Raw genomic sequence first — 10,124 nt, 5'->3', positions numbered from 1 at the left:
AGCTCGGAGAGAAAAATTGACGGACTCGGAGCTCTCTCGTTCTCCTTCACGACGCCCTCCGAAATCTCAGCCCTCTCGCCTCCTCCTTGCTCTCCCCCACCCATCACCAACCCACCCATCTCTCTTCTACTCTCTCTCTCTCTCTCTCCTAGCATGTCCCGTCGTCCCTCCTCCAAAAAACCTCAATACCGCTCTGTTCGTGTCCGCTTTCTCCTCTCTCTCTCTCTTTCCCTCCTTCCTCCGAGCTCACCCTCCTTTCGTTCGTTCCTTCCTTCTCAGGACGGCTCCTTCGTCTCCAAATCCGGCTCCGGCGGGGACGTTACCGGACCCGGTCTCTGGGTCACTGGAGTCCGTGGGAAAGAGAGGATCTGCGTGGCTGAGACGTATGAGGTTCTCGAGGCGGTGAGCTCGACCGGACACTTCAACTCCTCTTTCGATTCGTTTCGAGCTCCCTCTTCGCTGACGTTTGCTTTCGTTGATTGCCGCGCGTTAGTTGGTAGAAGAGTTGTATCCTGGAGCGCAAGAGGAGTACAGGAAGATGAAGGACGCTTGGAGGACCGCTCAGCAGCAGACTGAGGGAGGAAAGGAGGCAGAAAGGGAGGCAGAGAACGACGACGACGAGGAGGAGGATATCGAGAAGCAGGTTGCGAAGGAGTTGGCTGGGTTGGCTACGGCTAGGAAGGGGAGGACCAAGAAGTTGGCTAATTTGATTGGTGAGTTTCGCTGGAGGGAGAGGAGGAGGGAGGGAGGGAGGTGTTGAGCTCGAACGAGGAGAGCTGATCTGGTTTGGTCGTTGTTGTGTTTTTGCAGTGAACCATCAAACGAACATCGACTGCAGTGAGTTCATTCATATCAATCCATCTTGCTCGTCACTCGACGCGCAAACTCCAAGCTCAAGCTGAAGCTCACCTCTCCTCTCCTCCTCCTCCCTTCTCCCTCCTCCCTCCTCTTCCCCTCTTCCCCCAGTCATGTGGTTCTCCCTCCTCCCACCCATAGACCCTACAGCCATCACCCTTCACCTCCTCAACAAGATCAAATCTACTGGCTTTTCGGGTCTTCGGTCAGTTCCCGTCCCCTCTCACTCCCACCCTCTCCTCCTCTCTCGCGTCGAGCTCACCGTTTCGTTTCGTCTTGTATTATTTTCGTTTTCGTTCGCAGTTACGTCCAACGCTTAACCCCAGCGTCCTACTCCTGCCCTGCAACCCTGGAGGATATCGTTACTCTTGTTCAAACCAAGTTGTACCCTCCTGTTTTCAATCAGGGAAGGGCTGTGAGGGTGAGTGGTTGGTTGGTTTCGACGCGTCGTTCCTCCTCCTTTCCCTCAACCTCTCTCTCTTCTCAAACAATCCATCCTCTCCTCACCTGCCCCCCTTATCTTATCTACTCTCGCCTCTCCTGTTCTCGTCTCAAACCCGACCCTAACTTTTCCCTCGTTTCGTTCTCTCCGTCGCAGTTCAAAGTCCTCCACCACTCCGTCCACAACGCCTCCTTAGACCGAGACGTCCTCATCCGAACCCTCGCTACCTCCGTTCCTCAGGATCAAGGTCACTTCGTAGATCTCAGTGATAACGCTGAGGTGATCATTAGTGTTCGACTGCTCCGAGTACGTTCTCTCTTTCGTCCCTCTCGCTTTCAAGCCCTCCTTGTCCCCCTTTCGTTCTCTCCCTTCCTTTTTCTCTTTCGTCCCATACCCCCCCGAAGCTGACTTCTCTTTATCCACGATCGTCGTGCCCACAGAACGTCGCCTCGTTCTCCCTCCTCCCAGGGAAGGAATACGTCGACTTGCTCAAGTTCAACGTCCCTTTGCTCACGGCCGAGGTGAGGGTGCAGAACTCGAACGAGAAGGCCGAAGGGGAGGGCGGGGAGAGTAGTAGTAGAGCTGGAGCAGCTGTTTCAGCGAAGATGGAAGCGAAGGAGGCCGTGGTGGGGATGTAGATGCCTTGCGTTGGGTTCGTTCTCGTCGAAGCAAGAAGAGAGAGAAAAGAGAGTCGTATAGAGTCGTAAATGAGAGCAAATTGAAATGTAAAGAAGAGGGGACGAGAAGAGAGAAGAACAAGCCTATATCTGCAGCCCACGTCGAGGGATCGTCCCTCACTCAGCCTCCGGTTCCCCCCTCAGTCTCGCATCCATCATCTCCTTCAACTTCTTGGCCTTCTCCTCCTCGGCTTGGGCCTTGAGGATTCGGTATTGGAGGTCGTGCTCTCGGGTCAAACTACAACAGCAACACCGAACAAAAACGAACGAAGGAGGGAGGGTCAGCGAGACGAACGAGAACGAGAACGAGAACAAGGCGGAAGGGCACGCACTACTTGTTGACCTGGATCCTCTCCGTTCGAAGATCTGGCGTTCCAGGTGGGGGGACGTGGTACTTGAGGTGCTCGAGCTCGTGAAGACCGAAGGACTGATTGATGGATGAAAGGAAAGCAGAAGGAGGAAGGAAGAGGTGAGGTGGGTGAGCTCTCGAGTCTCGGATCTCGTCCGTTTGGTTTCCTTCGTTACCGCCTTCACACTTCTTCGTTCTCAATGAACAGATGCTTGATGCGGGGAGAAAGGAAGAAAGGAAGAGGTTGGGACCGACCTTGTGCGTTCTGAGCATCTTGAGGTACTGTCGGACGAGATGGTTGCAGGTCTCTTTGGCGTTGACTCCTTCCATGAGGATGCAGAGATCGAGGACTGTAACGAAATGAGCGAAGATAGAAACATAATTCCGAAAGCGAGGAGAGAGAAATAGGGAAGGACGAAGGTCAGCGAACGAACGAACGAACGAACGAACGAACGAGGGAGGGGAAGGAAGGCGGGGAGGGGGAAGGGAGAGGCGAGCTGACCTTCATGAACCCATCTCATCTCCTGCTTTCGAACATGGTACTCTCGATTGAACAACTCTCGGTCAATCATGGCAGCTGCATACAACTCAAGTCAACGCGAACGAGAGCGAAGGGGTGGATGGGAGAGGAGGAGAAGGGTTCAGCCGACGGACGAGAGATGCGAGCGAGCGATTCAACGAACGAGAAAAGGAGAAGAAGACTGACCTTGAACGTATCGGAACGATTGGTTGTAGTACTCTGCCATCGTAGAGTATCACACTGCGACGTAGTCAAGAAGAGAGAGAGAGATAAGATGGGAAGGGCGAGGGAGGGTGGGTGGGTTGTGGGGAGAGGAAGGAGGGGGAGGAAGGAGGGGAAAGGAGGAGGGGCCATCGATTCTGAAATGGTCTGGATTTCTGTTTTTGAGGAAGATTTTTCGACTGAGAAGATATGGGAAACTAAGATGTGCATCTTCTACCTGATACCTGCACTTTTTCTCTCGCTTTTTCGACGAGAAAGGGGGAAGAAAAGCGTCACCAAGGCGACGAAAGCCAGAAACGCCGACCAAACTGTTTCTCCGTCCTCGGCCTCGACGTTCCTGTTCTTTTCCTCCACCTACATCCTTCTCTCGCTCTCAAAACTTGGAAAAACTCATCCTCGTTGGTCCTCTACACCCTGCTCCTCGATGTCTCGATTCGCTGCCGTCCAAACTGACCTCCCTTTCCTCGTTCGGACACCTCCTTCCCTCCGATCCAAAGCTCACCATTGACCCCATCTCCATGACCTCCTCCCAGCAACCCCTCGCTCCCACAGGAATCGCCATCCTCGGTAAATCCTTCTCGTCCCTCTTCTCTTCCCTCTCCTCTCAACTTATTCATCCTTCTTCCCTTTTCCTCTTCTCCAGGCGCCGGTCTGTTCCCGAAACTAGCCTACCTCCCCTCCCTCCTCCCTCACTCTTCTCTCGTCTCTCTCAAAGCTATCTACTCCCGCTCCACCTCCTCAGCAACCTCCCTCGCTCAAGAAGCTTCTGAGCAGCTCCCTGGCTTCAAAGTCGAAGACGTTGGGATCTACTCGGACGATGGCGAAGAGGGTTTGGATGCGTTGCTGAAGAGGGAGGACGTCGAGGCGGTTTTGATCGCGTTGCCGATTCCTCAGATTCCCGAGGCAATTTTGAAGGTTTTGGAGGCTGGGAAGCATGTTTTGAGGTGAGTAGAGTTGGGGTTGGAGCAAGGAGAGAGAGAGGAGGACGAGGAGGGAGATGGACCGTTCCCCTCGCTTTTGGCTCGTCGTCGTTTTTTTTGCAGCGAGAAACCCATCGCCAAAGACATCGAAACCGCCAAAGCTCTCATCAAGACCTACAACGAGAAGTACGCTCCTAAAGGGCTCATCTGGAGAGTCGCCGAGGTCAGTTTTCCTCCTCCTCTAGTCTAGCTCTCGTAAAGTTTCTTTCGTTCCCTCCTTCGTCGACTGAACCGTTTTCGTTCTTCGTTTCGATGTGTGTTGTAGAATTGGGAAATGGAACCCGTCTTTCTCGCTGCGAAGAAGGTTCTCGCTTCGAAGGAGCAAGGCGAGTTGAGGAGTTTCGCTTGGAACAATTCGTCGAGGACCGAGGAGGGGAGTCGATGGATTTCGACTAGTTGGAGGACGGTGAGTCCGTTGTCGTCTTTCTTTCGTTTGAATAAGAAGCTGAGTGTATTTGGTATGTAGGTCCCAACCTACCAAGGAGGTGAGTTCCGTTGTTCCGAAACTCGTCAGACTCTCTCGCGTCTCGACGCGTCTCGTCTCCTTTCCTTTCCTCGCTGAACTTCTTCCTTCTCCCTCCCTCTCCTCTCACTCTTAGGTTTCATCCTAGACGGCGGCGTCCACTCCGCCGCCGCTCTCCGACTCCTCCTCCCCTCTCCACCCTCCACCCTCGTCGCTCACGCCTCCCTCACCCTCCCTCACCTCGCCCCAACCGACACCCTCACCTCCCTCCTCACCCTCTCCTCCGGCGTCATCGGAACCTTCTACCTCACCTTTGCCGCTCCAAAGAACAAACCCGTCACGCAACCGCTCTTTGAAGCCGCTTCCGAGAAGGGCTGGTTGGAGATTCATCAGGTCCAAGGGGAAGGGTTCGTGTTGAAGGTGTTTGGGGAGGATGGCGAGTTGGTCGGAGGGAAAGAGGACAAGTTTGGGAACGAGGGTGTGGAGGGCGAGTTTGGGAGTTTCTTTAGGAGGGTGAGAGGGGGGGAAGCGGAGGAGGATGGGGTGGGAAGGCCGGAGGAGGTCCTGAAGGATTTGGTGTTGATTGAGAGTGGGTTGAAGAGTGAGGGGAGGAAGGTGGATTTGATAGAGTTGGCTAGAGTTTAAGAGGTGGTGTTGAGGTTTGTGGTGGGGGGGTTTGATACGCTTTTCTCGAGAAAGGGAGGATGGAAGAGGGATGAGATGGTTGATTGGGCTCGCGACGCGTCGGAAAGAGAGAAAGAGACGAAAGATAGGATCGAAGGGATGAGGAGTGCATTGGTAAGTAAGCGAGCTCTCTGTAAATACGGTGTCAAGGAGGAAGAAAGGTAAAAGTTGAAACCCACTCAGCTCGAGTCGAACCAAAGCTTCGCGCTGCCCTTCTTCTCGTCGAAATCCCAATCTTCTTGCGTGCGCATTCACCCCAAATTTTCAGAACCGAAGCAAACCAAATAATGTACAAGGCGTATCAGCTGTTATCAAATGACCTTAGGAGGGGAAAGCAACGCCAGACGGTTGAGTGTTGAGACGACGCGTCTCGTTCGCTCTCCCACTTCCCTGAGATTCGAAGACGCTGCATCAATCTGAAGAAGCACGAGACGGTATCTACGAATCGCAATAGCTATTTGACGCGAGGATCTGAAGCCTTCGTTCTCTTGCTGATCCCGAGTCCACCGAAAGTGAGAAGTTGAGGAGACGTGGCGAACATCGACTTTGGGTCTTCTCTCGTCCGTATGAAGTGAAGGAGAGCGTCGTCGTGTCGCTGTCGCCTTTGAAGTCCGAGTTCAAGATCCACGAGAGAAGCCTGAGAACGAACAAGTCGTCAGCTCGGAGAAAAGCAGAGCAGAAGGAAGGAGAGGGAAACGGAAAGGAAGCTCACTTCCATCGCCCGTCTCTCCGAATCGCTAAGCTCCTGACCAGGTTCCGGAAGATCGGAGGTTGCCCAAGAGCTCTCGAGTACTCGTAGCTCCTCGGATTTGATCTGTACACTTCGTTTGGTGAGAGCTGATTGCTCTTCCTTGTGTCGAATCTCTCGAGACGCAAGCGACGAGATATCGTCCCTCTTACGAATGTCCATCGTTGAGAAGCTAAAAAAAATAGGCCAGGGAGAAAGGAAATACGTCAGTAGGTTTGTGTGGCGAAGAAGGAAGAGGAGAAGGACTCACTCGGGCCATTCCTGGCCATGATAAGAGAGGACGACGTCGCGTCGTCTCTCGGCGTCTCCAGGAGGAAGCTCGCACACAGCGTAGCTCTGAGTGTTCGAACGATGGAACATGGTCAGACAGATCCTTCTGGGAGGGTTACGAAGAGAAAAGACAACTCACCTCGTTGATGAGAGGCTCGTCTGCTCTTCGAGGTCTCGTCGGAGCCAGGTTGAACTCGTACGGTTTGAGGGACGATTTCCAGGGTGGCCTTTGAAGGGAAGTAGACGAGGAAGGAGGTTGTGAGAAGGAATGAGGTTGAGATTGAGGTTGAGGAAGGAGGGCAGGGTTGTTGGAGAGTTGGGAGGATCCGCTGGCGACGGGATTCGAAGGTGTTTTGGAAGGTGATTTCGACGGCTGAGGACGTTGAGATTCCGAGGAAGGAGGATGATACGGAGGTTGGACGCGTCTTGGAGGTGGTTTGGCGAGGCGTGGGTCTCGGCTCGAAGGTGCAGAGAAGAGGGAGGTGGCTTGAAGAGGGACGCATCCGTCCGTCAACGAACTGTGAACGAACACAAACAAGAAGTCAAGCTCGAGCTGTTCCAATTAGTCCACTGAAGACTCAGACTTACAGCTGCTCGACTAGTACCGCTCCCAGAGATCCCAAGGTCACCTTCCCTAGCCATTCCTGCTTCACCTCTTCGAGACTCGAATATCGAGCCAATCCAACGACCTCCTCCTCCACGCTCAAGAACCCAACCACCCTGACTTCTACTGCTTCAGGAAAGCTCTCTCTGATCGTCTCCTCTAGCTCCTGCTCGTCCTCGTAATCCTTCCAAGGTCTCGATCCGGGTTCAGACGCGTCCGAGGTAATTTGGAGGGTACAAGGGTCGGAGGCGTGAGGGTTGGTTCTGACGGAGTTGATGGCTGCTGACGACGAGGAGGGGTGACTGAATGCGAGGGTTCCGACTCGAACGAGATTCCCTGTAGGTGTGGCTTCAAGATCGATCTTGACTTTGGAGATTGGACCGTAGGAGCGAAAGGTGTTGAAGAGGGAGATGGACTGAAGCGAACGAGAGAGTCAGGTCAGCTTCGACTGCGTTTGAGAGCACACGAAGGCTTGAGACTCACATCGATGTATGAGCGAAGAGGCTGAACCTCTATCGTGGACTCTTGAAAGAAGTAGGGGTCTTCGTTGTGGTCTAGGAGACGCGAAGGGAGTCAGCGTCGACGAAAAGAGTCGAGCTCAACATTCTCCCCCTTCCCTCTCAAGCACACTCACCTTCGACAACCTCGACCGAACAATCTATCGCATCCTCCTCCGTGTAATGGATCATCTGTCCGTTCTGCTGAAGTGAAACGAGAGCTCGCTCGCCTGGAAAGCAACGAGATCAACGGCAAGGGAAGAAGTCGAGGTCAGCCTGAAGCTCCTTCTCTTCCTTCCCTTCGATCAAAAGGGACGCGACTTTGACCAAGTCCTCGGTCGATCTTAGAACTCACAGCAGAGCAAAGTTTGAAACTGAGCACGACCGTAAAGCTCGGTTTGTGAGAAGGAATCAACGGTGAGTCTGAAGGAGGAGGGAAAGAAAGGTCAGCTCATGCAAGGTCAGCTCGACCTTTCCTTTTCCCCTTCCCCTTCAGCCTCGCACTTGGAAGGAAATGACTGACTGGATATCACTTGCCCTACAAGATGCATCTTGAGAGAGCTTCTCCTTGATCTCAATCAACAGTTCTGCTTCCGAACTGAGTTGCGAGGAAGGCAACGAGACGACCTTGAAGGCGAGGGAGGAGGTGGAGGAGCTCATCGTCCTCTGACCCGGCTATCGCGAAGTCTGACGAAAGCGAAGTCGAGAAGAGATCAACAGCATGCCCACGAGCTTCACAGTTCCATCTAGTACTCACTGGTGCGTGGAAAAGGAAGCAGCTGTCGTGCTTGTTGGGTGGAGAGGTGAAGGTCGCCAGAACGAGCTTCATTTCGTCCAAAGCTCTTTCGCTTCCGACGGCCATCTTCTCTTCTGAGGACCTTTGGGGTTGCTTGCTTCGGACTTGGGACTCTCAAAAGAAGCTTTATCGAGCATACTCTTGACCATCTAGCGGCATACAATCATTCACCTCGCCGCCCTCTCGACTTCAAACGACCCTTCAGTCGCTCGTCGTCTCCTCCCCCTGCTTTCTGCCTTTCCCTTCTCTTAGCTCCTCCCTTTTCGGCCTCAGATCCGCTCTCCAAGTCACCTGATCATAGGAAACTCCGCCCTTCAAAAACAGCGTTGCTGTTCTCTGTCCTTCTCTCTCAACCACCACCACACTCTCTCTCTCCCTCCCCTTCGCGTGCGTTTCTTCACTCTTGCCCGCTATGCGACGATCTATCGAGAACGGACTCTCTTCCACCATCTCCACCATCCCAATCCCTACTTCGGAGCCAGCCATCTCAGTCGCCGTTCAAGACCTCAAAGCTGTCGGAAGCTACAACTGGCTCGAGTCCTCCACTCCGACCATCGTTGTCCCAGGTTCTTTCCCCCCCTTTCCCTTCTTGCTTCTCTCACGAGCTGCTGCTAACTATTCTCTCTCTCGTCTTCTTTTCCTCCTGCACGTTTCCTTTCGCCGCAACGAAGGGGGAGCTCCCATCTGGAACGGTTCGTCCGTCGCTTCAGTTCTTCCTCTCCTCCTTGACACGTTCTCTTCCTTGCTCTTCCCTTCTTCTCCCTTCTAACGAACCAACGGACACGTTCTTCCTTCTCCCAGATCCTCGACTCCCTCTCCGAGTGAAGGCCGACACTCCTCCCTCCTTCATCGACCAGAACACCCATCGACTCTTCCCGTTGAAACTCAACGCTCTCGTTCCCATCTTTACCACCATCCAGCTCCTCGATCCAAAGTTCAATTTCTCCTCTCTGGACGTCATCACAGATAGGAACAATTGCCGAAAGCTCCTTCGATGGATCGAGAACGACGACGACCTCAAACCGTTCAGGATCGACGCGGAGTTGGGAGGAAAGGGGACGATGTGCTTGACTCGATGGGAAGAGGATACGATGGACTCCAGCAGCGGGTTCAAGGGATTCGGACACGAGTTCGAGAGGGCTACTACGACAGAGGTTTCTGGATGTGAGAGGTCCAAGGGACACCATCACAGAATGGTCAAGTGAGTTCCGAGTCGAGCAAAAGACGCGACGCGGAAACTGACTTCGCTTCTGCGAACTCTTTTCTTTTCCCTTCCCTTCTTGACAGCTACAATCTCGGAGGTCTCAATCTTCTCGTTCGCTTCGAGGCCGACGCACAGATCCCCGTCAAGTCCTTGAGGAAACGCAGCGATCCCGACGACATCACCTCCCTCCTCGGCTCCCTCTCCGTCGCTTCCAAGTCCTCCTCGACTCCGGTTCCCTTCCCCACCCACCCCTCCCTCTCCTACGTCTTCCAACCCAAGTCTTCCATCACTCCTCAAACCTCCATCGTCGAACTCAAAACCCGATCCTACAGATCCGCCTTCGGTGTGAACTCAACCTTCCCGCAACTCTTCTTCTCCCAAACCCAACACCTCTTCCTCGCCAAACACGATCGAGGAACGTTCGTCTCCATCGAGAAGCATCAGCTCGGAGAGGGAGTCTTCAAGGCTGAGGAAGCGAGAGCCCAGAGAGGACTGAGGAAGTTGGTTGAGGTTTTGAAGGAGATGAGAAAGATCGTGATCAGGGAGGGTCAGAAGGGCGAGGGAGTCGCTTTCGTCTTTTCTTACGGGTCGGGGTTGAGGGTTCATAGGTTGGGAAGTGTTGAGAGGAGGAAGCTTGGGAAGGAGGTTGATGCGTTGTTCGTCGAAAGGGCTTGAAGTGGGTTGGCGTCGCGTCTCGTTTTTTTCGGGTTCGTTTCCCTGTTCCGTTTCTCTTTCTCGAGCTGGCTTCTCCGTTACCGTTTCTTCTCTTTTCCAATTCCTTTTCTCCCTTGCTAGCTTTCTCTCGTGATGATG

The 10,124-nt window shown here is 53.6% G+C and overlaps 5 protein-coding genes across 5 annotated transcripts; 3 read left to right on the top strand and 2 right to left on the bottom strand.

The window, feature by feature from the left end:
* Positions 1–96: 96 nt before the first annotated feature.
* TAN1 (putative tRNA acetyltransferase) lies at positions 97–1,971 on the top strand. The gene is made up of 8 exons (XM_076642240.1): positions 97–195; positions 280–402; positions 494–713; positions 811–837; positions 967–1,060; positions 1,159–1,276; positions 1,454–1,603; positions 1,738–1,971. Exons 1-8 carry the CDS (start codon positions 154–156, stop codon positions 1,933–1,935), a joined length of 972 nt encoding a protein of 323 aa, XP_076492834.1. The 5' UTR covers positions 97–153; the 3' UTR covers positions 1,936–1,971.
* BDY24DRAFT_211914 (uncharacterized protein) lies at positions 1,899–3,143 on the bottom strand. Its single transcript, XM_076636518.1, has 5 exons — positions 3,030–3,143; positions 2,826–2,900; positions 2,579–2,673; positions 2,307–2,401; positions 1,899–2,212 (listed from the first exon to the last, which is right to left on the bottom strand). The coding sequence occupies exons 1-5, from the start codon at positions 3,067–3,069 to the stop codon at positions 2,092–2,094; spliced, it is 426 nt and encodes a 141-aa protein (XP_076492833.1). The 5' UTR covers positions 3,070–3,143; the 3' UTR covers positions 1,899–2,091.
* A 261-nt stretch (positions 3,144–3,404) lies between these two features.
* On the top strand, positions 3,405–5,521 carry BDY24DRAFT_402579 (Gfo/Idh/MocA family protein). The gene is made up of 7 exons (XM_076642239.1): positions 3,405–3,463; positions 3,563–3,632; positions 3,709–4,009; positions 4,109–4,208; positions 4,311–4,451; positions 4,512–4,530; positions 4,645–5,521. The coding sequence occupies exons 2-7, from the start codon at positions 3,584–3,586 to the stop codon at positions 5,151–5,153; spliced, it is 1,119 nt and encodes a 372-aa protein (XP_076492832.1). The 5' UTR covers positions 3,405–3,463; positions 3,563–3,583; the 3' UTR covers positions 5,154–5,521.
* Positions 5,522–5,594: 73 nt separating this feature from the next.
* Positions 5,595–8,107, bottom strand: BDY24DRAFT_402576 (uncharacterized protein). Its single transcript, XM_076642238.1, has 10 exons — positions 8,069–8,107; positions 7,835–7,998; positions 7,667–7,734; positions 7,449–7,541; positions 7,298–7,368; positions 6,799–7,229; positions 6,350–6,728; positions 6,191–6,276; positions 5,905–6,112; positions 5,595–5,829 (listed from the first exon to the last, which is right to left on the bottom strand). The coding sequence occupies exons 2-10, from the start codon at positions 7,969–7,971 to the stop codon at positions 5,647–5,649; spliced, it is 1,656 nt and encodes a 551-aa protein (XP_076492831.1). The 5' UTR covers positions 7,972–7,998; positions 8,069–8,107; the 3' UTR covers positions 5,595–5,646.
* A 211-nt stretch (positions 8,108–8,318) lies between these two features.
* On the top strand, positions 8,319–10,119 carry BDY24DRAFT_444719 (uncharacterized protein; the record flags this gene model as incomplete). The annotated part of the gene is made up of 5 exons (XM_076644869.1): positions 8,319–8,673; positions 8,779–8,799; positions 8,909–9,308; positions 9,395–9,967; positions 10,107–10,119. Exons 1-5 carry the CDS (start codon positions 8,520–8,522, stop codon positions 10,117–10,119), a joined length of 1,161 nt encoding a protein of 386 aa, XP_076492830.1. The 5' UTR covers positions 8,319–8,519.
* Between the last annotated feature and the right edge of the window lie 5 nt (positions 10,120–10,124).

This window comes from Mrakia frigida (assembly GCF_051309035.1).
Source record: "Mrakia frigida strain ATCC 22029 unplaced genomic scaffold BDY24scaffold_41, whole genome shotgun sequence".
NCBI classification, from domain to species: Eukaryota; Fungi; Basidiomycota; class Tremellomycetes; order Cystofilobasidiales; family Mrakiaceae; genus Mrakia; species Mrakia frigida.
This window is presented reverse-complemented; position numbering and strand designations above follow the sequence as displayed.

Bases quoted from the DNA above. Each gene is read 5' to 3' on its own strand.
- BDY24DRAFT_402579 (XM_076642239.1), top strand. From the start codon at position 3,584: ATGACCTCCTCCCAGCAACCCCTCGCTCCCACAGGAATCGCCATCCTC. The intron at 3,633-3,708 runs GTAAATCCTTCT...CCTCTTCTCCAG, and splicing joins CACAGGAATCGCCATCCTCG to GCGCCGGTCTGTTCCCGAAA. The intron at 4,010-4,108 runs GTGAGTAGAGTT...TTTTTTTTGCAG, and splicing joins GCTGGGAAGCATGTTTTGAG to CGAGAAACCCATCGCCAAAG.
- TAN1 (XM_076642240.1), top strand. From the start codon at position 154: ATGTCCCGTCGTCCCTCCTCCAAAAAACCTCAATACCGCTCT. The intron at 714-810 runs GTGAGTTTCGCT...GTGTTTTTGCAG, and splicing joins GAAGTTGGCTAATTTGATTG to TGAACCATCAAACGAACATC. The intron at 1,604-1,737 runs GTACGTTCTCTC...TCGTGCCCACAG, and splicing joins TTAGTGTTCGACTGCTCCGA to AACGTCGCCTCGTTCTCCCT.
- BDY24DRAFT_211914 (XM_076636518.1), bottom strand. From the start codon at position 3,069: ATGGCAGAGTACTACAACCAATCGTTCCGATACGTTCAAG. The intron at 2,674-2,825 runs GTCAGCTCGCCT...ATTTCGTTACAG, and splicing joins GATGAGATGGGTTCATGAAG to TCCTCGATCTCTGCATCCTC. The intron at 2,213-2,306 runs GTGCGTGCCCTT...TTGCTGTTGTAG, and splicing joins AGGATCCAGGTCAACAAGTA to TTTGACCCGAGAGCACGACC.
- BDY24DRAFT_402576 (XM_076642238.1), bottom strand. From the start codon at position 7,971: ATGAGCTCCTCCACCTCCTCCCTCGCCTTCAAGGTCGTCTCGTTGCCT. The intron at 7,230-7,297 runs GTGAGTCTCAAG...CGTTCGCTTCAG, and splicing joins CTCTTCGCTCATACATCGAT to TCCATCTCCCTCTTCAACAC. The intron at 6,277-6,349 runs GTGAGTTGTCTT...TCGAACACTCAG, and splicing joins ACGAGCCTCTCATCAACGAG to AGCTACGCTGTGTGCGAGCT.